The sequence below is a fragment of the Benincasa hispida genome, chromosome 5 (genome assembly GCF_009727055.1).
Source record: "Benincasa hispida cultivar B227 chromosome 5, ASM972705v1, whole genome shotgun sequence".
NCBI lineage: Eukaryota > Viridiplantae > Streptophyta > Magnoliopsida > Cucurbitales > Cucurbitaceae > Benincasa > Benincasa hispida.
In genome coordinates, this window is record NC_052353.1 from 61,498,623 (window position 1) to 61,525,223 (window position 26,601).

General features: G+C 34.7%; 3 protein-coding genes across 3 annotated transcripts; 1 reads left to right on the top strand and 2 right to left on the bottom strand.

The window, feature by feature from the left end:
• Positions 1-2,309: 2,309 nt before the first annotated feature.
• On the top strand, positions 2,310-8,871 carry LOC120077127. The gene is made up of 13 exons (XM_039031024.1): positions 2,310-2,467; positions 3,420-3,608; positions 3,957-4,007; positions 4,328-4,458; positions 4,572-4,688; positions 4,844-4,963; positions 5,815-5,876; positions 6,515-6,693; positions 7,037-7,090; positions 7,825-7,934; positions 8,036-8,149; positions 8,238-8,363; positions 8,454-8,871. The coding sequence occupies exons 2-13, from the start codon at positions 3,432-3,434 to the stop codon at positions 8,482-8,484; spliced, it is 1,272 nt and encodes a 423-aa protein (XP_038886952.1). The 5' UTR covers positions 2,310-2,467; positions 3,420-3,431; the 3' UTR covers positions 8,485-8,871.
• Positions 8,872-15,445: 6,574 nt separating this feature from the next.
• LOC120078283 (phosphoglycerate kinase, cytosolic) lies at positions 15,446-18,480 on the bottom strand. Its single transcript, XM_039032510.1, has 7 exons — positions 18,297-18,480; positions 18,009-18,212; positions 17,388-17,465; positions 17,027-17,287; positions 16,591-16,908; positions 16,345-16,503; positions 15,446-15,913 (listed from the first exon to the last, which is right to left on the bottom strand). Exons 2-7 carry the CDS (start codon positions 18,201-18,203, stop codon positions 15,719-15,721), a joined length of 1,206 nt encoding a protein of 401 aa, XP_038888438.1. The 5' UTR covers positions 18,204-18,212; positions 18,297-18,480; the 3' UTR covers positions 15,446-15,718.
• Positions 18,481-22,991: 4,511 nt separating this feature from the next.
• Positions 22,992-26,039, bottom strand: LOC120078297 (phosphoglycerate kinase, cytosolic). Its single transcript, XM_039032533.1, has 7 exons — positions 25,843-26,039; positions 25,555-25,758; positions 24,934-25,011; positions 24,573-24,833; positions 24,137-24,454; positions 23,891-24,049; positions 22,992-23,459 (listed from the first exon to the last, which is right to left on the bottom strand). The coding sequence occupies exons 2-7, from the start codon at positions 25,747-25,749 to the stop codon at positions 23,265-23,267; spliced, it is 1,206 nt and encodes a 401-aa protein (XP_038888461.1). The 5' UTR covers positions 25,750-25,758; positions 25,843-26,039; the 3' UTR covers positions 22,992-23,264.
• Positions 26,040-26,601: the final 562 nt, after the last annotated feature.

A 26,601-nucleotide genomic window follows, 5' to 3' on the forward strand; every position in this document is an offset into this window, starting at 1 on the left:
CACCCCCGCTCGCATGTCTCCACATGAATGGTCAAGATCTAGCATCTGTAGTAGTTTACAAGACTTGCAAACCTCAACAAAGCGGGTCGTATCCATAGTGTCACCAGGATCAGATATCCCACCTTAATCCTTATACTACATACCTATCTAGGTTATCACTTAAGGCATAATCTGCTTATATATCACATATACATGCTTAAGTTTATATCAGATAACCATGGAGCTTTGTTTATTGGATATGAATAAATGCCAGAATGAAATAACAGTTATTTTATTCAAAAAACAATGTGATAATTACAAACAACGAGACTCCGAGAGAATTAGAACACCAATCCCAACATCTTTTTCCCTCTTAAATTTTAAATTGAATTTAAAGCTTTAAGCATTTCAAATCCCCAATTAACTTCATATTAACATATTATCTCCTCCAACATAATTAGTTTTGGCTCCAATAATTAAATTAATGTCCAAAAGTTTCAAGATAAATTTAATGAAAATTCCCTGAAAATTCGGGCTCTTACAATATATTGGTACATTATAATCTAAAGTTTAATGAGAGGGATAAATATTTGAATATGATTCGAATATTAATTATATGAATGAAATTCATATAAAAATTATAGGTTACAATTAATATAAATATGATTCATACTAAAACTATAGGTTATATGAAGAATGTGAAGTTAGATTATATTACATATGATATAATATAAACTATGGGTTATATTAGTTTATATTATATGAGATATAATATAAGGTTTGTTTTAATTATATTATTCCAATATAATTAAATGTAAAATAACTCCTCGAGAGTTATTTTACGTGATGAAGAGAGTTATGAAAATAACTTCCCTCGTCTTTCTCATATACAGGATCATAAAAACAGTGGTGAGAGGGGATACGTGATACGTAGTGTGAAACTATCTGCAAGAAAATTTCATCCTCTCCGTGAAACTCTCTCAAAAAATTTCTCTTCTCCCTTACCAAAGTTAACAAGACAAGCCCACAACTCTATCTTAATTCTCACCTTGAGAATAGTGAGGAAGGCTTGACAGTAGTGTCCAATAGATCCTGTATCGTTGTTGTGTTCGTGAGGAGCAAAAGTATTTGTGATTCTGGGAGAGAAAAACGTGAAGAAGTGTTTTTCATCAAGGATAATTTTCTGGTCTTCCCTTTCCTCTCTGTAATTTTTTACAGCATGTTTGGTATTTATGTTTATCGTTTTGTCTTCTCTATTTTAACTTGTTTCAGAAACGAAGTCACTGACGATTACTCGCTTCCGCATTAAGAATTCGATTCCTTCATACGCATGCATGTATGTATGTATGTTGAGGATCGTTTCATAGCCAAAAGTTACGAATTCAGAAGAACAGACCATAAAGTAGAACTGGAAAAATGGCCTTTACATAAAGATTAGAGAAATGCGAAAAACTGGCTAATGGGCCGAGGGAGGAAATGGCCAAAGGAAAGAAAAGAGGTTGGGTCGTTTCACCCACCTTGACCTCAGAGGCCAAGAACAAGGCAAGCCCTACTCGGCCTTGGAAGGCCTATTTCTCGTGGGTCATGATCCTATCTCCCATGGTCGGCTCGAATTAGCCTTTCCTAATCCATTTTAGGTTTAAAACCCTTAGTTCGCTCCACTATAAATAAGGGGTCATAGGCATCATAAAGGTAATTTTTTCTCTCCACTTCTAGCTTGCTCTGACCATTTGCTAAATACCGACTTAAACATTGGAGGTTATGTGGTTGGCACCACACTAATGTTTTCTTTTCTTATCCAGTAAGTCGACTTCCATCCCCAAAATTATAAATTCACAATCGAAAGCACGTGAAGATCGGGTGAATCTTCCTATCTGGGTGTTGTCGTCAACCATATATATATATATATATATAATCTGAAGTCGTAGATTATATTTCTTTTGTAATAAATCTTTATTTTAAAAAAATGTCAAGGAATAGTAATTATTTCAAAGTCTTTTTTAATAAATAAAATTTCACACACAATTGAATTTTAACATGATATCCCAGAAAATGAAAATAATAAATAATAAAGGAATAAATTTAATAATTATTATTATTACTATATATTTATTAAGTAATAATAATTTTTTTAATAATAATAATTATTATTATTATAAAAAAAACGTATCGTGGATATTTAGATTTTGGCGTGAAAAGCGTGAATTGTGAATTGAAGCAAAAATCACCCGAGAGTCTGAGACTAAAACGAAAGCACGCCACGTGTCACAGGTTATGACAAAGCTGAGCTGCCAACTAATTTGGCGAGACATCCCTGTCACGCGCCCCTACGGAAAACAATGCTTTTCCATTTCCGGCAACAATGCTCCACCTCCAATCTCATCTCCTTCAAATTCCATTCTTCCGACTCCATAATCCTCCTCCCTAACGCCTAATTTTCCATTTCCACGCCTTCGACGTCCTCCCCGATCGTTTCTCTACTATTCTGGTAATCCATCTCTCTCTGCTGCATCCCGATCCTCTCCTTTCTCTTTGCTTCCAACGTCGTTTTTCTATTCTATTCTGGTACGTTGTATGATTATGGATGCATTGCATAGAGGTTTGATCTATTCGATTCTGGGCGTTAATATCTTCGTCCTTTTACGGAACATTTGTTTCACTTTATCTGTTAAATCGTCGTCGTGGCTACACATTCACAGATAATGGGATTGATTCGTTTGGGTATACAACCTCCTCAATGCGGATGCCGGAGGCACCGATGAATATTCATTTATTTGGTTGGATTTTAGATGATTATTACAATCTAGGCCCTGTTCTTGAATGCATTCCTTAAGGCTAGAGAGCTCTCTCTCGTCGGTTATGTTAGAAGTTCTCAAGCTCCTTTCTGCTTTACTATTAGCTAAGAGTCGGAAGGTTTTGTGGTTATTGGATTGGCAAAACTTGGTCAAAAGAAGAAAATAGACTCCTTTGTTTTGTTGCAAGCAGTCTCATCCCATGCATTTCTCACTACCTAATTCAACAATGTTCATTTTTTTAAGCTCCCGATTTGAATCTATCTTATTTCCACCTTGGACTTCTCGTATGGCGGTAAAAAATAGGCACTAGGTGGATGTAAGATGCTATTGTTTAATATCAACCTGTAAAATCATGGGTTTTAAAGGTATAAATCATTCACGGTTAGCTTTTATCTTAAAGCGTAACTAAGAACACCTCACGTGTAATGCATCACTGCTATTGAGCTTATTCTAAGGGTTATCTAGATTTTGGCTTTCCTTCCGCCAAGTTGGACCTTTGGGGCCAAAAGTATGGTTTCACTTGAGGAGGCTCTTTCACACTTTTGTGCATAGTTTGATAAGTTTTCCACTTTTTTGACCTTTAATTTGTAGCCAACACATTGAATTGGTACTGACATACTCTGCTTTTGGAATGAGGTGCTACAGACGAGGTCAAGAATGGCTATTGGATTTAAATACTGGGATGATTGTGTTGACCCGCAAGACATAGAAGCAATGTGGAGTTACCCTCAAGTATGCGCTGAATGGTTAGATGCTGGAGAGTCCAAAACGCAAAAGGTCCACCTCTCGAGAGATCCAGATGGACAGCCTTATTTGACTCAGACAGAGATGAAGGTCATAAACTTTCTATAGTGTTTACGGACATAAACTTAAAGCAACCCTTAAGCCTTTAACTTTGATATTTCTATCAGAACTTGTAGGAGTCATAAGCCTTCATTGTAATGTTGACCATATAAGAACCCCTGCATGATTTTAAAAGTAACTCAATCCTGTTCTAATTTCAACTATTTATCCTCTTGAGGAATTTGAATATTTGCTTTCTGGTTATTCAACATCTTTTTCATTTCTGTCGTAGTGAATGAAAATAATTTGTTTGCTTCTTTAATTTTGATGGACAAGTTCTTAGACAAGGAATGGCATGTAACAACCTCTAAAATTATTGTAAATTTTGCTGTTCTCCAGGCAGTGGCAGATATCATTCTGCAGAGGCACTTTGTTTCCAAAGTAGATTCTGTAAGTTTTTTTTTTTTTTTTTTTTTTTTTTTGTTTTTGCAGCCGTCTGTTTCCCGCTAAAGCTTCATCTATTTGCAGTTATCTCATTGTGCTGATATTGATATTCAATTTACTTTTTTACCAGTATTCTTTCTTTTTTTTTTTTTCCTTAATGAAGATTGTTGATCTTATCAAAACAAAAAACAAAAAAACCAAAAACAAGAAACTTTTCTACAAAAAAAAAAAAGAAGTGATTTTTTACTATTTTCTTGGCAGTTGTGCAAGAAATAGTTGCTTTATTTAATTTGCAGATCTGTAGTAATAATTCATAATTTGCACAGGAAATGATTTGTGCCATAGCAGAACTTGAGAGTGATAGACAGCCTCTTGCAACACGTTATGACAAAAAAACCAAGGAGACAACATTAGGGATCATGCAAATAACACTTAAAACTGCTCAGTGGCTGGTCAGGTATGAAGATTCGGTATTTTATATATTCTACATATTTAAATATATACATAACATATTTCATTGAATAAAATCCAATTAGGACACATTACACTAGTAACATTTTTGGTTTTCAGTGAATTGGGTTATCAATCTTATGGATTAGAAGGGAACCCAGACGTTCTAAGTAAGCCCTTTGTCAATGTATATTTTGGGGCTGCTTACCTTAAATGGTTATCAAACTTTGAGCAGAAGTAAGTCACTGAACTTGCATTTTGTTCATTTTTTATTGGTTGTATTTGCCTTCGGCAGCTTCTAGTTCAGTGTATATATTTTTTCACCAAGTAGTTAATGTCATTAACCCTCTAATATAGCGTTCCGTATATTAACAAGGCAAACTCCTTTTCAGAGAAAGAAATGAAGAGTTTGTTGTTAGGGCCTATAGAAGTGGTACAAAGAAGGCGACTCACAAGACAACTTTACCATACTGGAAACGATATCTATCAGTAAAAGAAAGTCTTCCATCCAGGTGCTCATATCCTATTGATGAATAAAGTTTGAACTGCAATAAAGTTTATGTTCAGATCAGATGTTCGTTAATCCTGTTAGCAGTTAAATGGATAAATGAAAATCTAACCCACTTGAACACCTTAAGAATATAATTTTCCTGATGAAGTGTAAGGGCATACTTTAAGCTTATATTTAGCTTGTCCCCTTGTTCGCATAATGCATGAGTGAGTTTCATTGCAGAAACTATTTTCTTTCTTTCCCTTCAAAGCTTGATTGATTAGTTTTTTTTTTTTTTTTTTTTTAATTATTATTATTAAAAAAACAAAAGAGAAAGAAAGAAAGAGATCAAATATTTAGGTAATGAGTCCGATTCTAACTTTTCGGGTCTTTTTACCTTCATAAATACCACCAAAACAATTTTTCTGCAGATCTATAATTTTGTTCTTGTAGTTGTTCTATTAAATATATCCCGTCTTCAATTATAACCGTGTTTTACTTTCTGCGTATAAAGTTCCTCATCCCTTTACAAGACAGTCAATAGAGGTGTAAAGAAATGGTTCTACTCTGCTTTTGAGATTTGACCCGAAATGTAGTGGTCGAGTCTAATGCAGCAGAACTCGCTCATATTGGCAGAAACTATGGACTTTTAATTATCTGTAATATTTGAAATATCTTGGTGCTTGCATTGAAAATCGTGCCTCTAGTCCAGATAGGTGATCGCTGTTTTTGGTATTACAGTGGAAACCTTTTCGTAAATAATCATGTCTAATTAAAATGGGTTAACTGCTTATGAGTCATGATAGAAAGAAAACATGCTTAGTACAATGTTCCAACTTTTAAACTGATCATCATTGCATTGGTTATGTCTAGGAAACATATCAATGAAGTCTCCAGCTCTGCTACGTCCCCTCCACCTGCTTCAGGGAATACAGGTTGCATTTCCTTATATACACCTCTGATGATTCATTTACTCGTGGATCATATTCTCGTTATTAGAAACTTGGATAACTGGAGTAAAGGACTTTTTTCTCTTTTTTCTTTTCTTATTCTTCAAAGACTAGCAGAAGAGGGAAAAGGGTCAAACAATGAAAAAAGAAGAAAAAGAAGTGGAAGATAGCTCTTTTGGACTGAAAAAAACATGTACATAGAACCCTCTTTTTTTAACCTAATGCAAGTAATGACTATTCAATACCCTTTACCAACGTGAAGTACCTTTAACCATCCATTAGAACCAAAGATAAAGGACAACAAAATAAACTAGTATTATAGATTAACATAACGTTGCTTAGTGCTCTTGTATCATAACACAGAGTAATCTTCGCCAGAGAGAACAATCATTTGATTATAGAAGAGAAAATAAGAAGCAGCAGGAAGTTGGACTTGAGAGAGTCACGCTTTCCTACATTCATAATTAGTGTGAATCAATTTTTGCTACCCACCAAGAGCTTCGGCTTTATTACATATACAACATTTATTTCTTCACCATAGTAAAGGATACGTACATAAATGCCTGCAGACATATATGTATTTGCATTTCATGGAAATGACAGTCTATTTTCTCCTCTCAAAGAGGGCGCAGCTATTACTTATACATTTTGGGATTGTCGAGCTACCCCTGAGGACATGGAAGAGATGTGGAATAACCCTGATGTTCTAAAAGAGTGGACTAAATCTGGAGAGAAAAAAGGAAATGTACGGTTTTCTCATGATTTAAAGAAAAGACCATATGTTTCCAGAGTAGAATTGAAGGTAAAATTTAATAAGATTCTCATACATCATAAGAATACTTTCTGTGGTTTTCTATGTTTTTACATTCAGCTTATATTTGTAGGAAAGTTGCTTTTATTTTCTATTCAGATGTGCAGTGATCTAGAATCACTTGCAACAAATAAGTTGTCACATTCCTCTTATCAATGCTCTATTCTTTAAATTTTTCAAGAAAGAGGAGAGACTTTGAAATTTCTTTCACAAGCTTGCTATCATGTTATAGCTTCCACGCACCTGATTGCTTCAACTTCTTGAGGAAAATAGACCAACAGCGTTTTAAATTTGTAAAAAGGAATCTGCATTCTAATTGGCATCTGTCTTGCAGGCCATTGCCGAGATTATTCTTTCAAAACATTTCAGTACAAAAGGAGTTAAATCAGTAAGTCTCCAGCCAGTTCATCCCGTACTTTCTTTTGGAATATATCTTTTCTGATTCTTTTCTCTGTTTCGTTTGATACTTTTCCATTTTCTAGTGTTTGTCCATAAAATGAGGATGGGAGCCGGAAAACTCAATTATATATACAATAATAATACACTACAGCTAAAAATAGTAAATAAAAGAAAATACAAATCACCCCTGTTTCAACACAATCCAATTAATGAAGAACTGAAGCCTTTATCCAACAAACCCTCACTCAGAAGCTCTAGAATTTGAATTGATAATGAAAGGACTAATTAGAAAGATATCAGAAAGGGAATACCATAAATAGCAATGAAGCTTGGCCAACTTTAAGATGCCCTCCTAAACGAAAACGCAACTATAATTATTAGATGTTGGAGCGTTGATTAGGTAACCCCATAATAGCTCTGGATTTCCACACAGCATCTTCTTAACTCAAGGAGTACAACTTATAGAACATATTCTGTTAAAAGTAAGGTCATACACGCACTCAACATCTGTCACTTAAATTTTGTATGTCACCAAAAGTGCAAAATGTGTTAAAGAATTATTCATTTAGAAATTAAATACCAGTTTGAACTGACATATTGCAATTGGTTTCAAAGATTTGTTGGAATAAATTTTCTCCTGAACCAAATAACTCGTTAGTCTAAACTTTTATTCAATTTAACATTCTTCACAAAATTATTTATGGTACGAGTATTGGTGCACAGACTGTTCTATGTGCTTTAGCAGAGGTAGTTAGCATGCGCTTCATTAATGGAGTAGGAGCGCGTCCTGGAATAATGGGGATTGACTATTCAACTGCATCTTGGCTCTATATGTATGTCAATCTTGTATCAATTTACTAAAAACTATCAGCATATGTCTATCATTGTATTATTGTGAGTTAGTTACATTATTTACAATTGTTTGTTGGGTTAGGGAGTTGAGGTACAGAGCATACAGACTTGATTCTGTTGACGACTTAACCAAGCCATTTGTGTCCATGTATTTCGGTGCTGCCTACTTGGTTTGGTTATCTGAGTATGAAGGGAGGTAGGTTTCTTCTAGGATGAAAGTCATCACTCTAAGTATGAAACAATTATCTTCCGACTACCATATCTGAAGTGGTAGTTTTGTTCAGGGAAAGAACTCGGCAGTTTGTCGTTCAGGCTTACATAGCCGGGCCGCAAAATGTAGATCTTCAAGAGACAAGCCCTCTTTGGCTCAAATTTGAGGAAGCATTGAGCAACTACGAAGACAACAAAAGGTTAGATATTTCTAAACATCTCCCTCTATTTTATGCTTCAATTTTCTTCCACTTGCATGACTAAATAGCGTAATGGTTATTTTACCTCAGTGGCGCTCAAGGGAGCTGTTCCATCATGTAAAGCAGGCATTTCCTTTATCTTACGATCTGTTTTCAACTGTAAGTCGTCCATCATCACTTGCTCTCTCACAACAAGAAAAGGATGGAAGCAAGATATTCATTCTTTCACACGACAAAAGTGAACACCATTTGGAAGTTTTCGTTTTGTACAGTACTGGAACATTATTACCAAAACATCTGTTCCATTCATTTGCCGACCATTATATTTCAGTGCCAGCAGCGCCTGTCTTTGGGTTTTCTGTACGGATGAAAAAGAATTCCTAACCAAAATTAGAAATTAGAACCAAAACTTTTGAAAACAGGAACGAAAGGCAGTTGGTAATGTGAATGTAGCAAAAACGAAATGCCCGTCTTGCCTGATTATGCAATATATTTTTCTTCTCCCTCACTGTTTCCTCTTTCTCTGAATGCTTTCTTCTCTATTCAAACTTATGTCTCCTTCATTCTTTACTGCATGAAGCTCTTTGAGATTTTTTTCATAGCATACTTTGAGGCTTCTTTGTAATCATTCCCAGTTTACGGTGATATCTGATGAACTTGTTTTATTTATTTATTTATTTATTTTTTTTTGGCAGTTCAGAGATTCTTTTGATATTCAAATTGAGAGAAAAACCTTAGTGGTGAAATTATTTAGGAAGTTGTTTATGATAAAGACAGTAAATTATTCCCAGCCATATTTTCTTTAATATTTTTTAAGACCTTTGTAATCGAAGGTACTCGTAATTCATGAACAAAATAGCCTCATTATACCTATAAACTTATTCTGACCTCTACTTGACAAAACTTTGAGATATATGTCAAAAATTCACGTGAACTGGCCAGAATGAAAGTTGGGTTGTTTTGTTTCATACACATTTTCATTTTCTTTTCCTCCTTAAAAAAGAACATTTTCATTTAGTTAACTGAACTATTATTTTGAATTTTGATAAGATACAACTAAATTACGCTGAATATAAGTAACATAAATGTGAATGAATTGAGTCAAGGCAATCATTTCAGAACACTTACATCTCAAAGGAATGTTTAAAAAAGGCAACAGTGCAGAGTCGTTCATTCTCTTTCCTTTCAAACGACCAAAGAAATTTACGGTACCAAAAGGGAAAGAATTTACGCTGAAGAATCATCATATATTCTGTATAAGGGAATTCATGATACATGCATAATTTCATGCTTATTTCGGTGGCAGTATCCTTTAGTTTTCTTCTTTAAGAAGTTGAAATGTGAGATTTTCACCTTAATTATCCATCATTATGAATGTATCAGGGTATTTTGAAATGACTATTGTATCATTTAAAAGTGAAAATAAAGGGCCAAAAAGTACATTATATTTAAACATATTTTATTTTAAGAAAAATAACAAAAGAAGAGCTACAGAAAAGCTTAACCCTTTTTTAGTCTGGCACCCATCAAAAGCTAACGAGTCGAAAGAATCTGTAACTGGCTTCATTCACGGTGGTCTCTTTTAGACGAACATTAAAGTGAGGATATTTCTATCTTTCGTTGTAAAAATGGAACCCACAGCACAAACTTCCTCGCATCAAAAGTCGTGTTTAAGTACGACATTGTATTACCCCAAGAAATGTGTTAATTCGCAAAAATGGGTGGTTTTAGAAGTTAATTAAGAAAAAATGGTCGAAATTTTGTCTCTAATGGAATGTTTAGACGTATTTTAGAATAATTTAATAATATGTTGACCGGTCCAACTGAATGTGTCTTGCATTCAGTTGATTATATAAAAAAATTAATTGTGCAATATCAAATCAATCTGAATATGTTTGTTGAATAAATGCATTCAGACACTCGTTCAGGAGGTCTATGGGACGTCAAACCTCGTTGGCCGTGATGGAATTTTTATCTTTTTCCACTTCAATCCCCCTTAAATTTTGCCATTTTTTCCTTAATTCCTTCATCTTCTTCACTCATTTGCTCCTATCATCCAATAGCTTTTTTTTTTTCATCTCCTTCCTATTTTCTCTACCAAACCGCCATTTCTTTATCATCTTCTCCACATTTCTATCCCAAAATTCGAGAGTCTTCTCAATTTTTACCATCTTCCTCATCTTATTCATATTACCATATTACGAGTCTACTTTATTTCAGTGCAACATTTTTCTCTTGGTAAGTTAATATATTTTTGTTATTTAATGAAAAATTAAATTTTTCATGATTTTATACTGATTTTTTTAATGTTATCGTTTTCTTTACTGCGATATTATTTCTGAGAAAAATTCTACAAATGATCGTTCAAAAGTTATGTATTTAGTTATTTATTTTTATTTGAAATGATGTATATCGAATATTATTATTATAGTGTATTTATTATTGATTTTTTTAGAATTAATTGATTGTTTGAGAATCAAATTTATTATGGATTTTTTATTAGATTTACTTTGTGTTATATGCACTATTATGTTAGAATAAGTTATAGATCTATTCAAAAGTTTAACTAATAAGTTGTACTATTCATCCTAATATTTAAAATTAAATATCAAATTTGTTATGAGTTTTTTTTTTTTTTTGTTAGATTTACAAGTTTTTTGTTATGAATTATTGAGTTCTCTTTCTTTCTTTCTTTCTTTCTTTCTTTTTCTTTCTTTCTTTTCTCTCTTTTTTTTTTTTTTTTTTTTTTTTTTTTTGTCATTGGGTAGATTATATATATGCAATAACTTATATTTAATATTTTAGTATGAAGGAAAAATGAGGATGCATGTCTTTATAAGAGAATATTTATATTGATTTTTTTTAGAATTATTGAATGTTTGAATATCAAATTTGTTATGAGTTTTTTTTGTTAGATTTACGAGTTTTTGTTAGATTTTCATCCATATTATGAATTTCTTTGTTAGATTTTTGTTAAATTTATTGTGATTTTTTTTATCAGAATATCAAATGAGGATGCATGTTTATATAAGAGAATATTTATATTTAAAGTTTTAGGATGATGGAAAAACAATGATGCATGTCTATATAAGAAAATATTTTTATTGATTTTTTTAGAATATAAATGGAATAAATTGTAAAAGGTCCATATAAAAAACCGAAAATAATAAGATTGAACAAATAAATATACTTACATAGTCTTTCATAAATATCAAATTGCATTGGTCAAACTACAATGGATATTGTGGAGTTTCTATGTTATATGCATGGAAACATTGTTAATGGGCCAAAATGTAGAATATGATAGACAATCATCTCTTCGTATAAACATGCATCGTCAAGTGGACTTCAACACATTCATCAATGGATTATATGATGCAGTACCCATAGATAGAGATGATGTGGTAGAGGTAATATTTATATATGGTAGTTATGTAGTGGTATCAAATTTTCAAGTTTGAAAGTTTAAGGACGGTATGATTGAACTTTAAATAGCAAACCCTAATTGTTTAGGGTTTTTTGCTTCCCTATATCCTAAACAATAGACGCGGTCACATGATGGCGGTCATCGTTGTGGATGGCTAACCATGAACGTAGCTGAAAGAACGAATGTTGTTCTAAAAGGAGCAAAGAAGCTACCCATTACTGCACTAGTCCAAGCAACATTCTAACTAACTATCACCTACTTCGCTCCTCGTCGTGTAGAAATAGAGACTATTCTTGAATCTGGAGAGTTTCACAAAGTAAATTATTCCCATGTTAGTTATCCCCTATGTTCGTATACTGTCTATGAAATATTCTAAGTAATTATGCAGTTAAGAAATTAACACATTGGGAAGGACGTACAACTATACATGTCGTTGACATATTTCATTATAGGACAGGTTGTGTGAAATCACCACTTCAATCAACCCAGTAACACTGAAGCGTGGACCACACATCAAATAAACTTAAGTGAGAATATACACATACAATAAGTAGCAGAGTTATGGAATCACATGCTCTCATGTCATGGCTACGTGTAAGACCATTGGGTTAGACTACTTATACTACATCGAAAATTATTATAAAATTCCCACTTATCTAGCGTGTTATTCACTTCAATTTGAGCTCATCCCCGATAAAAATGTTGGCATGATCCTAATATTCCCACTATTTATCCGGACGAATCAGGAGTTAGAAACGTTGGCAGACGTTGTACTTCCCGCATGTAGAACAAGATGAATTGGAGGGAACGTTACAAGATACGTTGCATAATTTGCAGACAAGAAGGACATAATAGATGGAATTGTCCCAATTGAGCACGCGATGCGACTTAGTTATTGGATTTCGTTATTAATTTTAAGTTTTTTCTTGTAATTTTTTTTTAACTATTCATAAAGAAGGTAATTTTAGATATTCCTCAATTAATTGTAATTTTAGATATTAATCGTCCTCATTGATTGTAATCACATTGATTTACAGTAAATATTTAAATTAAATTCAATCTTATTTTTATGGATCAAATGGATGATGATGTTAGCACAGAGCCATATGACGACTCAGTTTTCTACTTACAACGTAGCCATCGGTCCGAAGTTGTTTAGGAAGATGAGCATATTGATACTATGCATTGTCGACAACGAGAGGTTGTTATTCCAAGGCAGGAAGATCCAGACCCTCATATCTTGAATTATTTACGAGCTGCAGGATTCTATGGAGTCTTATGTATGAAAATTATACAATTAGATTGACATCTTATTACAACATTAGTTGAACAATGGCGACAAAAGGCACACATTTTCCACATGTTGCATGGAAAGTGTACGATTACTATGCAAGATGTAGTCATCTAATTCAAACTGCCGATTAATGGAAGATCGTTGATTGGATCATTAAACTACAACTGGGAACAACTATGTGCTATCCTTTTAGGCATAACAACGAATGATAACTTTCTTAGGGGAAGTCGTCTTAATCTACCATGGCTAGCTGATTAATTCAACAATTTTTCCCATTTACCAGATGATGCTAATGAAGAAGAACTCCAACGATATGCTGGAGCATATATTCTCGCATTGATTGGAGGATTGGTATTTCCTGATAAATCCAACAGTAGAGTACACCTAATGTATCTTCCTCTATTTCAAGATTTTTTATGTTGTTAGGACGTACAGTTGGGGGTTGAATATCTTGCATGATTATATAGACAACTATGCAATGGTGCAGTTATAGATGGCAAAGACATTGCAGGCTCGCTTCTATTGCTGCATATTTGGGCCCCGGACCGATTCTCTCTTTTATCACCTCCATCGATATGAGAACAACTTGGGTGACAAACCACTTGCATTACGGTATAAATAACTTGCATTTTTACCTTATTATTATTTTGTCTCCATTATGAAATACTAACAACTTGTGATTGTTATAGATAGAATGACATCTTTTTTGTCATCAGAGTACCGACACATGTTTTACTGCAGTATAGATACATCTTACATACGCTTATGCCTAACCAAGTGATATTATATTCATTCATTTTATATATTAATAATGTTTCAATCTTTTAGTTCATTAATATTTTGACACATATGCATGCAGATTATTTGGGAGCCATACAATCATCCCATCCAACTAATGTTGTCATATTGTCTCGAGGGTAGTAAGATATGGACATCCAGATGTCCACTCAATATCTTTTTTGTTATGGAGTGGCATCAACCAGATTGTGTGATGCGTCAATTTGGGATGTTGCAATAAATTCTGCAACCCTACAATACAGACGCTCGACTCCATTCACACGATCTAAGAGGCAAGCATGAGCGAGATTGAATTGCATATTTGGCTCCTCAAATTTCAATTTGAAAAAATCGACAAAATTTGGTTGTTAATGGACCTCTTATTAGCCACGATGTAGATACTGAACCTAAATATATTGAATGGTATTCCACTATGAGCAGGCGATATATAACGAAAGCAGGAGCATCCTATCACTTGTTGGTTTGAGTTTATCATTTACTACGATTGTTTAATTTTGTTGCTTAACTGCGTACCAATATAATTTTTTAAGCCATTAATGTGTTTTTCAGTTCTTTTTCAATCCAATTTACCAAATATGACAATTTGCTACAAGGGTCTTGCATAGACTTACCTCAATATATCGAGTGCAATATTTCAATGGTGATGTTCCAATTGAAGAACAAGGTGATTCAGCAAAACATCAAGATGTTCGTATTCAAACTAATGTTCAGAATGAATATCCAACAACCCCACTCGATCATTTTACACATAGTTCCATGATGTCATCCCTCAACTTTTGAAGTTTTCCCAATAACCATGAGTATGCTAAATATAGAAGAAGTGCAAACTTCACATGTTCGTCAAGATGTCCTTGATCAGTATGTGACATACCGACATCGTGACGAGGGTATACATTTTACAGAGGAAGGTCATCCATTAAGTGTAAGAGACTGTGATCGTGGACAATTTAGACGTAATAGGGAATCTTCTTCTAGTCATAAATAAAAAGTATTGTACTTGTAATCAAATTCAAGTAAGAAAATGTAATTTTAGTCTACACCTCAAACACCTTCAACATCCTAAAAAAACCAAATATGGATGGTATATCTTGGAGTTTTTTTTATAAAAAAAATAAGATTATTTTTTAAAACAAAGTACAAATTTCATAAACATTAACCATAATCGTTCTTTAAAAAAATGTATACACATGAAAATATCAACTTTATAAATATTGAACATTATCTATTAAAATTAATATAGAGGATATCGAATTAATCAAAGAAACCTCAAGATTATTGTGTATATCAAACAAATCAAATTAAAATGAGTAACATTATTATAGGGTTAATTTTATAAAGAAATAAACTTTCTATTTTAATTTAATGGACGAATGCATCTCTTCAATTAGTCTTTTTATTTATTTAATGAACTGAAGGTGAACAAACCCATTCCAATAAAAACAAGATTTCACTCCCTTATTCCTACATAGTTTGACAACCACCCTTTTCCCTAATTAACCCCCAAAAACCAACCTCTTCATATGAAATTTAAGCATCCACATATTGAATCAACCACAACACTCGTAAACAGAAGGCGATTGATTAATGGTTAAACAGCCTGAATCCATCAGGCACTAGCATTACTCAACATTTCAAATCGATGAAAAAAAATGATCCAATCCAATAACGTGGACCATATACGTTCAGAGGAGAATTTGAGAACTTATTCGAATAATAATCTATCCTATAACTACAACCTCTTCTCAAAGGAAAAAAAACAAACTCAAGAAATCCTCAAAAGGGTTGAAAAACAACCTTAACGATATAACACAATGAAAAACGGCGAGGGAATTGAACTTAGGCATCGTCGAGAGCAAGGACGCCAGGAAGTGTTTTTCCTTCAAGAAGCTCTAAGCTGGCACCACCACCAGTGGAGATGTGACTCATCTTATCCGCAAGCCCAACCTTCTCAACAGCCGCAACAGAGTCGCCCCCTCCAATTATGGTGGTAACTCCCTTCCCACTCAGCTCTGCCAACTTCTTCGCAATAGCCTGCAAAAGAAACAGCATAAACCAAAGAACACCATTCTCAGTATCGTTCGTGTAGGTTTTTCATCAATAATTAGAAAGATTTCTAATTAAGGAAATTGCAAAAACCGCGCAATTAGACACCCTCAAGCTCTGAAGGGTTAATTGAACCTCAAATTACTATCATAAATTTGAGGGTCCAAATTTAACACTTATCTATAATTTATATTTGGAACATTCCCAGAACATTCCCGTTAGATATCCATTTTATACGAGTTTGAGGCTCAATTTTTATAGTATAAGGGTGGTTTTTGCAATTTGAGCTAATTTTAATAGTTTTGGAACATGTATACGGAAGGTGTATGAAACAAATGCAGAGTTGGTAGTTTTTTTTATATATAATTTAGCCTGTATATAACTCAAAACGTAAAACTGGTCTCCCCTATGGCATATACCTCTGTTCCAGCCGCAAACTTGTCAAACTCGAACACTCCCATAGGTCCATTCCAAATAATGGTTTGGGTAGAATCCAAAGCTTCACCAAAACTCTTGATAGAATCAGGTCCAATATCCAACCCCATCCAGCCATCTGGAATACTCGATGCTGCTACAACCTGAAAGAAAATGGTAAAACTACTTGCAATGAGAGAATGTTGAAGCTGAAATTAACATTTTCGATTGAAGAAAAGATAACTACAAACCTTGCTATCAGCATCAGCAGCAAATTTATCTGCTACCACTACATCAGTTGGAAGCAAAAGAGAAACTCCCTTGGCTTTTGCCTTCTCAATCAGTGAGGTGGCAAGGTCAAGCTTGTCTTCTTCCACAAGTGATTTACCCACTGCAAGACCTTGTGCCTTGTAGAAGGTAAAGATCATTCCTCCACCCAGGAAGAGAAGGTTAACCTTTTCCAACAAAGATTCAATCACTCCAATCTTTGACGACACCTTTGAACCACCAACAATGGCAGCAAATGGTCTCTTGGGATTAGAGACAGCTCCGACCAAGTAGTCAAGTTCCTGAATCAAAAGCACCATCAGTTGCACAATCAGGCATCTTCACAATAACCATCTAATGTGATTTGAGTGTTCATGTCTAATTCTCTAAACAAGAAAGGTGATATAGTGTGCAACAAACCTTCTGCATAAGGAAACCAGCAACAGAAGGTTTCAAGTACTTAGCCACACCCTCTGTGGAAGCGTGGGCTCTGTGAGCAGTTCCAAAGGCATCGTTAACATAGAGATCCGCCAGAGAAGCCAACTTCTTGGCAAACTCAGGGTCATTCTTCTCTTCCTCCTTGTAGAACCTCACGTTTTCAAGCAGCAATACACCTCCCTCGGGCAATTCAGCAACCAACTTCTCAACTTCCTCGCCAATACAATCATTAGCCATTATCACCTGTTATGGGAGGGGAAGCGAAATTTCAGTAATCGGTAACGTTATCATCAAATACAAACACAAATCCCGAGAAAAAGTGTGTGAAATGTAGATGTCACACCTGAAGTCCAAGGAGCTCAGAAAGCCTGGGAACAAGAGGCTTCAAACTGTATTTTGGTGTTACACCCTTTGGACGTCCCTGAAGAACCAGAATAATCGATAACAAAATGAGCAAAGGCAATAAACAAAATGAAAATTCAGCAAGTTTGGAAAGGGATCCAGAATTGATGCAGACTAAAGGACTAGAACAGAATAAATGAACTCAATTCTTTTCAGTATAAAAGATCATATTATTTGATCAAGCACAATAGAATATTGCATAACGACACTCTAAAGATTTACTTGCGAATACAGATTCTAACTCCGAAGGTCGATGAGACTTCCAATTACTTGACACTCTGAATATTAGATCCACAAAACTGAATCATGCACGCCACGAATAACGGAAGAAAATTATACATTAATCTAAATTCACAAAACAATATGTGAAAAGAATGGGGAAATGATGACGATCGTTCCTGAAAACCAAGGATCGAAACATAGAATTCTCAGAAATGTTATAAAATGCAACGATAGAAGGAACCTAGAAACTAAAACTACGGAAAGACACGCCAGACAGATAGATCTCACAAGAAAGAGAACAACGAAAAGAAAATGAGGTGAAAGAGAAGAAGAATCACACCAAATGGCTGGAGAGGATGACCCTAGCACCATGGCTAAGCAAATACTGAATGGTAGGCACAGCGGCACGGATTCTGGTGTCATCAGTGATGTTGAAATTATCATCCAAAGGAACGTTGAGATCGACTCTCACAAACACCCTCTTTCCCTTCAAATCAGCCTCCTTGAGAGTACCGACGCTCCTTTTGGTTGCCATAAGAATCGCCTGCGAAAAATCACAATATAAAATAAGGAATCAAAAAGGAACCCAGATAAGAAAAAGGGAGAAGATGAGATTGGTGGAACTTACGAGGAAGAAGAAAGACGAGAAATTAGGGAAGCGGTGGAGACTGGAGAGTGAGGTGAAACAAATACGAAGAAAATGGGGAAGGGAGGATGAGGAATTTATAGATGGAAAATGGAAAATAAGGGAAGCGGACACGTGGTGAGTAGCGGAGATCAGCGGCGGTGTGTGCGGGTTGGGGTTTAGACCTATTTGTTGGAGTTAAACTTAAAAGGGCAACCGAAGCGAATACGGTGGGAGTGGGATGGTGGTCTCGTCTCTCTGTGGTCTTAGTAAAATCCCTGGTTTTTAAAACGGTTCTTTTTCCTTTTCCTTTCTTTCCTTTTTGTTAAAAACTTTTTTTTTTTTTTTNTTTTTTTTTTTTTTTTTTTTTTTGTTGGTGGTTAGATTATATAGATGCAAGAATTTATATTTAAAATTTTAGGATGAAGGAAAAATGAGGATGCATGTCTTTATAAGAGAATATTTATATTGATTTTTTTTAGAATTATTGAATGTTTGAATATCAAATTTGTTATGAGTTTTTTTTGTTAGATTTACGAGTTTTTGTTAGATTTTCATCCATATTATGAATTTCTTTGTTAGATTTTTGTTAAATTTATTGTGATTTTTTTTATCAGAATATCAAATGAGGATGCATGTTTATATAAGAGAATATTTATATTTAAAGTTTTAGGATGATGGAAAAACAATGATGCATGTCTATATAAGAAAATATTTTTATTGATTTTTTTAGAATATAAATGGAATAAATTGTAAAAGGTCCATATAAAAAACCGAAAATAATAAGATTGAACAAATAAATATACTTACATAGTCTTTCATAAATATCAAATTGCATTGGTCAAACTACAATGGATATTGTGGAGTTTCTATGTTATATGCATGGAAACATTGTTAATGGGCCAAAATGTAGAATATGATAGACAATCATCTCTTCGTATAAACATGCATCGTCAAGTGGACTTCAACACATTCATCAATGGATTATATGATGCAGTACCCATAGATAGAGATGATGTGGTAGAGGTAATATTTATATATGGTAGTTATGTAGTGGTATCAAATTTTCAAGTTTGAAAGTTTAAGGACGGTATGATTGAACTTTAAATAGCAAACCCTAATTGTTTAGGGTTTTTTGCTTCCCTATATCCTAAACAATAGACGCGGTCACATGATGGCGGTCATCGTTGTGGATGGCTAACCATGAACGTAGCTGAAAGAACGAATGTTGTTCTAAAAGGAGCAAAGAAGCTACCCATTACTGCACTAGTCCAAGCAACATTCTAACTAACTATCACCTACTTCGCTCCTCGTCGTGTAGAAATAGAGACTATTCTTGAATCTGGAGAGTTTCACAAAGTAAATTATTCCCATGTTAGTTATCCCCTATGTTCGTATACTGTCTATGAAATATTCTAAGTAATTATGCAGTTAAGAAATTAACACATTGGGAAGGACGTACAACTATACATGTCGTTGACATATTTCATTATAGGACAGGTTGTGTGAAATCACCACTTCAATCAACCCAGTAACACTGAAGCGTGGACCACACATCAAATAAACTTAAGTGAGAATATACACATACAATAAGTAGCAGAGTTATGGAATCACATGCTCTCATGTCATGGCTACGTGTAAGACCATTGGGTTAGACTACTTATACTACATCGAAAATTATTATAAAATTCCCACTTATCTAGCGTGTTATTCACTTCAATTTGAGCTCATCCCCGATAAAAATGTTGGCATGATCCTAATATTCCCACTATTTATCCGGACGAATCAGGAGTTAGAAACGTTGGCAGACGTTGTACTTCCCGCATGTAGAACAAGATGAATTGGAGGGAACGTTACAAGATACGTTGCATAATTTGCAGACAAGAAGGACATAATAGATGGAATTGTCCCAATTGAGCACGCGATGCGACTTAGTTATTGGATTTCGTTATTAATTTTAAGTTTTTTCTTGTAATTTTTTTTTAACTATTCATAAAGAAGGTAATTTTAGATATTCCTCAATTAATTGTAATTTTAGATATTAATCGTCCTCATTGATTGTAATCACATTGATTTACAGTAAATATTTAAATTAAATTCAATCTTATTTTTATGGATCAAATGGATGATGATGTTAGCACAGAGCCATATGACGACTCAGTTTTCTACTTACAACGTAGCCATCGGTCCGAAGTTGTTTAGGAAGATGAGCATATTGATACTATGCATTGTCGACAACGAGAGGTTGTTATTCCAAGGCAGGAAGATCCAGACCCTCATATCTTGAATTATTTACGAGCTGCAGGATTCTATGGAGTCTTATGTATGAAAATTATACAATTAGATTGACATCTTATTACAACATTAGTTGAACAATGGCGACAAAAGGCACACATTTTCCACATGTTGCATGGAAAGTGTACGATTACTATGCAAGATGTAGTCATCTAATTCAAACTGCCGATTAATGGAAGATCGTTGATTGGATCATTAAACTACAACTGGGAACAACTATGTGCTATCCTTTTAGGCATAACAACGAATGATAACTTTCTTAGGGGAAGTCGTCTTAATCTACCATGGCTAGCTGATTAATTCAACAATTTTTCCCATTTACCAGATGATGCTAATGAAGAAGAACTCCAACGATATGCTGGAGCATATATTCTCGCATTGATTGGAGGATTGGTATTTCCTGATAAATCCAACAGTAGAGTACACCTAATGTATCTTCCTCTATTTCAAGATTTTTTATGTTGTTAGGACGTACAGTTGGGGGTTGAATATCTTGCATGATTATATAGACAACTATGCAATGGTGCAGTTATAGATGGCAAAGACATTGCAGGCTCGCTTCTATTGCTGCATATTTGGGCCCCGGACCGATTCTCTCTTTTATCACCTCCATCGATATGAGAACAACTTGGGTGACAAACCACTTGCATTACGGTATAAATAACTTGCATTTTTACCTTATTATTATTTTGTCTCCATTATGAAATACTAACAACTTGTGATTGTTATAGATAGAATGACATCTTTTTTGTCATCAGAGTACCGACACATGTTTTACTGCAGTATAGATACATCTTACATACGCTTATGCCTAACCAAGTGATATTATATTCATTCATTTTATATATTAATAATGTTTCAATCTTTTAGTTCATTAATATTTTGACACATATGCATGCAGATTATTTGGGAGCCATACAATCATCCCATCCAACTAATGTTGTCATATTGTCTCGAGGGTAGTAAGATATGGACATCCAGATGTCCACTCAATATCTTTTTTGTTATGGAGTGGCATCAACCAGATTGTGTGATGCGTCAATTTGGGATGTTGCAATAAATTCTGCAACCCTACAATACAGACGCTCGACTCCATTCACACGATCTAAGAGGCAAGCATGAGCGAGATTGAATTGCATATTTGGCTCCTCAAATTTCAATTTGAAAAAATCGACAAAATTTGGTTGTTAATGGACCTCTTATTAGCCACGATGTAGATACTGAACCTAAATATATTGAATGGTATTCCACTATGAGCAGGCGATATATAACGAAAGCAGGAGCATCCTATCACTTGTTGGTTTGAGTTTATCATTTACTACGATTGTTTAATTTTGTTGCTTAACTGCGTACCAATATAATTTTTTAAGCCATTAATGTGTTTTTCAGTTCTTTTTCAATCCAATTTACCAAATATGACAATTTGCTACAAGGGTCTTGCATAGACTTACCTCAATATATCGAGTGCAATATTTCAATGGTGATGTTCCAATTGAAGAACAAGGTGATTCAGCAAAACATCAAGATGTTCGTATTCAAACTAATGTTCAGAATGAATATCCAACAACCCCACTCGATCATTTTACACATAGTTCCATGATGTCATCCCTCAACTTTTGAAGTTTTCCCAATAACCATGAGTATGCTAAATATAGAAGAAGTGCAAACTTCACATGTTCGTCAAGATGTCCTTGATCAGTATGTGACATACCGACATCGTGACGAGGGTATACATTTTACAGAGGAAGGTCATCCATTAAGTGTAAGAGACTGTGATCGTGGACAATTTAGACGTAATAGGGAATCTTCTTCTAGTCATAAATAAAAAGTATTGTACTTGTAATCAAATTCAAGTAAGAAAATGTAATTTTAGTCTACACCTCAAACACCTTCAACATCCTAAAAAAACCAAATATGGATGGTATATCTTGGAGTTTTTTTTATAAAAAAAATAAGATTATTTTTTAAAACAAAGTACAAATTTCATAAACATTAACCATAATCGTTCTTTAAAAAAATGTATACACATGAAAATATCAACTTTATAAATATTGAACATTATCTATTAAAATTAATATAGAGGATATCGAATTAATCAAAGAAACCTCAAGATTATTGTGTATATCAAACAAATCAAATTAAAATGAGTAACATTATTATAGGGTTAATTTTATAAAGAAATAAACTTTCTATTTTAATTTAATGGACGAATGCATCTCTTCAATTAGTCTTTTTATTTATTTAATGAACTGAAGGTGAACAAACCCATTCCAATAAAAACAAGATTTCACTCCCTTATTCCTACATAGTTTGACAACCACCCTTTTCCCTAATTAACCCCCAAAAACCAACCTCTTCATATGAAATTTAAGCATCCACATATTGAATCAACCACAACACTCGTAAACAGAAGGCGATTGATTAATGGTTAAACAGCCTGAATCCATCAGGCACTAGCATTACTCAACATTTCAAATCGATGAAAAAAAATGATCCAATCCAATAACGTGGACCATATACGTTCAGAGGAGAATTTGAGAACTTATTCGAATAATAATCTATCCTATAACTACAACCTCTTCTCAAAGGAAAAAAAACAAACTCAAGAAATCCTCAAAAGGGTTGAAAAACAACCTTAACGATATAACACAATGAAAAACGGCGAGGGAATTGAACTTAGGCATCGTCGAGAGCAAGGACGCCAGGAAGTGTTTTTCCTTCAAGAAGCTCTAAGCTGGCACCACCACCAGTGGAGATGTGACTCATCTTATCCGCAAGCCCAACCTTCTCAACAGCCGCAACAGAGTCGCCCCCTCCAATTATGGTGGTAACTCCCTTCCCACTCAGCTCTGCCAACTTCTTCGCAATAGCCTGCAAAAGAAACAGCATAAACCAAAGAACACCATTCTCAGTATCGTTCGTGTAGGTTTTTCATCAATAATTAGAAAGATTTCTAATTAAGGAAATTGCAAAAACCGCGCAATTAGACACCCTCAAGCTCTGAAGGGTTAATTGAACCTCAAATTACTATCATAAATTTGAGGGTCCAAATTTAACACTTATCTATAATTTATATTTGGAACATTCCCAGAACATTCCCGTTAGATATCCATTTTATACGAGTTTGAGGCTCAATTTTTATAGTATAAGGGTGGTTTTTGCAATTTGAGCTAATTTTAATAGTTTTGGAACATGTATACGGAAGGTGTATGAAACAAATGCAGAGTTGGTAGTTTTTTTTATATATAATTTAGCCTGTATATAACTCAAAACGTAAAACTGGTCTCCCCTATGGCATATACCTCTGTTCCAGCCGCAAACTTGTCAAACTCGAACACTCCCATAGGTCCATTCCAAATAATGGTTTGGGTAGAATCCAAAGCTTCACCAAAACTCTTGATAGAATCAGGTCCAATATCCAACCCCATCCAGCCATCTGGAATACTCGATGCTGCTACAACCTGAAAGAAAATGGTAAAACTACTTGCAATGAGAGAATGTTGAAGCTGAAATTAACATTTTCGATTGAAGAAAAGATAACTACAAACCTTGCTATCAGCATCAGCAGCAAATTTATCTGCTACCACTACATCAGTTGGAAGCAAAAGAGAAACTCCCTTGGCTTTTGCCTTCTCAATCAGTGAGGTGGCAAGGTCAAGCTTGTCTTCTTCCACAAGTGATTTACCCACTGCAAGACCTTGTGCCTTGTAGAAGGTAAAGATCATTCCTCCACCCAGGAAGAGAAGGTTAACCTTTTCCAACAAAGATTCAATCACTCCAATCTTTGACGACACCTTTGAACCACCAACAATGGCAGCAAATGGTCTCTTGGGATTAGAGACAGCTCCGACCAAGTAGTCAAGTTCCTGAATCAAAAGCACCATCAGTTGCACAATCAGGCATCTTCACAATAACCATCTAATGTGATTTGAGTGTTCATGTCTAATTCTCTAAACAAGAAAGGTGATATAGTGTGCAACAAACCTTCTGCATAAGGAAACCAGCAACAGAAGGTTTCAAGTACTTAGCCACACCCTCTGTGGAAGCGTGGGCTCTGTGAGCAGTTCCAAAGGCATCGTTAACATAGAGATCCGCCAGAGAAGCCAACTTCTTGGCAAACTCAGGGTCATTCTTCTCTTCCTCCTTGTAGAACCTCACGTTTTCAAGCAGCAATACACCTCCCTCGGGCAATTCAGCAACCAACTTCTCAACTTCCTCGCCAATACAATCATTAGCCATTATCACCTGTTATGGGAGGGGAAGCGAAATTTCAGTAATCGGTAACGTTATCATCAAATACAAACACAAATCCCGAGAAAAAGTGTGTGAAATGTAGATGTCACACCTGAAGTCCAAGGAGCTCAGAAAGCCTGGGAACAAGAGGCTTCAAACTGTATTTTGGTGTTACACCCTTTGGACGTCCCTGAAGAACCAGAATAATCGATAACAAAATGAGCAAAGGCAATAAACAAAATGAAAATTCAGCAAGTTTGGAAAGGGATCCAGAATTGATGCAGACTAAAGGACTAGAACAGAATAAATGAACTCAATTCTTTTCAGTATAAAAGATCATATTATTTGATCAAGCACAATAGAATATTGCATAACGACACTCTAAAGATTTACTTGCGAATACAGATTCTAACTCCGAAGGTCGATGAGACTTCCAATTACTTGACACTCTGAATATTAGATCCACAAAACTGAATCATGCACGCCACGAATAACGGAAGAAAATTATACATTAATCTAAATTCACAAAACAATATGTGAAAAGAATGGGGAAATGATGACGATCGTTCCTGAAAACCAAGGATCGAAACATAGAATTCTCAGAAATGTTATAAAATGCAACGATAGAAGGAACCTAGAAACTAAAACTACGGAAAGACACGCCAGACAGATAGATCTCACAAGAAAGAGAACAACGAAAAGAAAATGAGGTGAAAGAGAAGAAGAATCACACCAAATGGCTGGAGAGGATGACCCTAGCACCATGGCTAAGCAAATACTGAATGGTAGGCACAGCGGCACGGATTCTGGTGTCATCAGTGATGTTGAAATTATCATCCAAAGGAACGTTGAGATCGACTCTCACAAACACCCTCTTTCCCTTCAAATCAGCCTCCTTGAGAGTACCGACGCTCCTTTTGGTTGCCATAAGAATCGCCTGCGAAAAATCACAATATAAAATAAGGAATCAAAAAGGAACCCAGATAAGAAAAAGGGAGAAGATGAGATTGGTGGAACTTACGAGGAAGAAGAAAGACGAGAAATTAGGGAAGCGGTGGAGACTGGAGAGTGAGGTGAAACAAATACGAAGAAAATGGGGAAGGGAGGATGAGGAATTTATAGATGGAAAATGGAAAATAAGGGAAGCGGACACGTGGTGAGTAGCGGAGATCAGCGGCGGTGTGTGCGGGTTGGGGTTTAGACCTATTTGTTGGAGTTAAACTTAAAAGGGCAACCGAAGCGAATACGGTGGGAGTGGGATGGTGGTCTCGTCTCTCTGTGGTCTTAGTAAAATCCCTGGTTTTTAAAACGGTTCTTTTTCCTTTTCCTTTCTTTCCTTTTTGTTAAAAACTTTTTTTTTTTTTTTTATCACTTTTTAGTTTTTCCTTTTACCACATGCGAGATTAGAATAAAATTTGTTGATAATACAAATTTAGCCACTATCCTAAATAAAGATAGTGTAAAATGTTGCTGAGATATTTTTTTTCTCTTTTATGAGATGAATGTTCTGAGGCTTTTTTTTTTTTTTTTTTTTAATGGGACTTGTAATAAGGTTGTTCATGTCTTTACGATGGTAGAGGTCTGACTTTTCTGTAATATTTTTTGTGGTGTCTCTTCCCCAACTAAGGAGTTAAAAGAGTTTTTTTTGGTTTGGTCCTTTCCCAGACAGGATGTCCTCCACTTTGTTAAAAGACCTTGACTGTATTTAATTTTATCTTCCGCTTTTTAATATATTTTCTCTTTAAAAAAATACTAGTCACTTGTGTTATGCTAATTATGA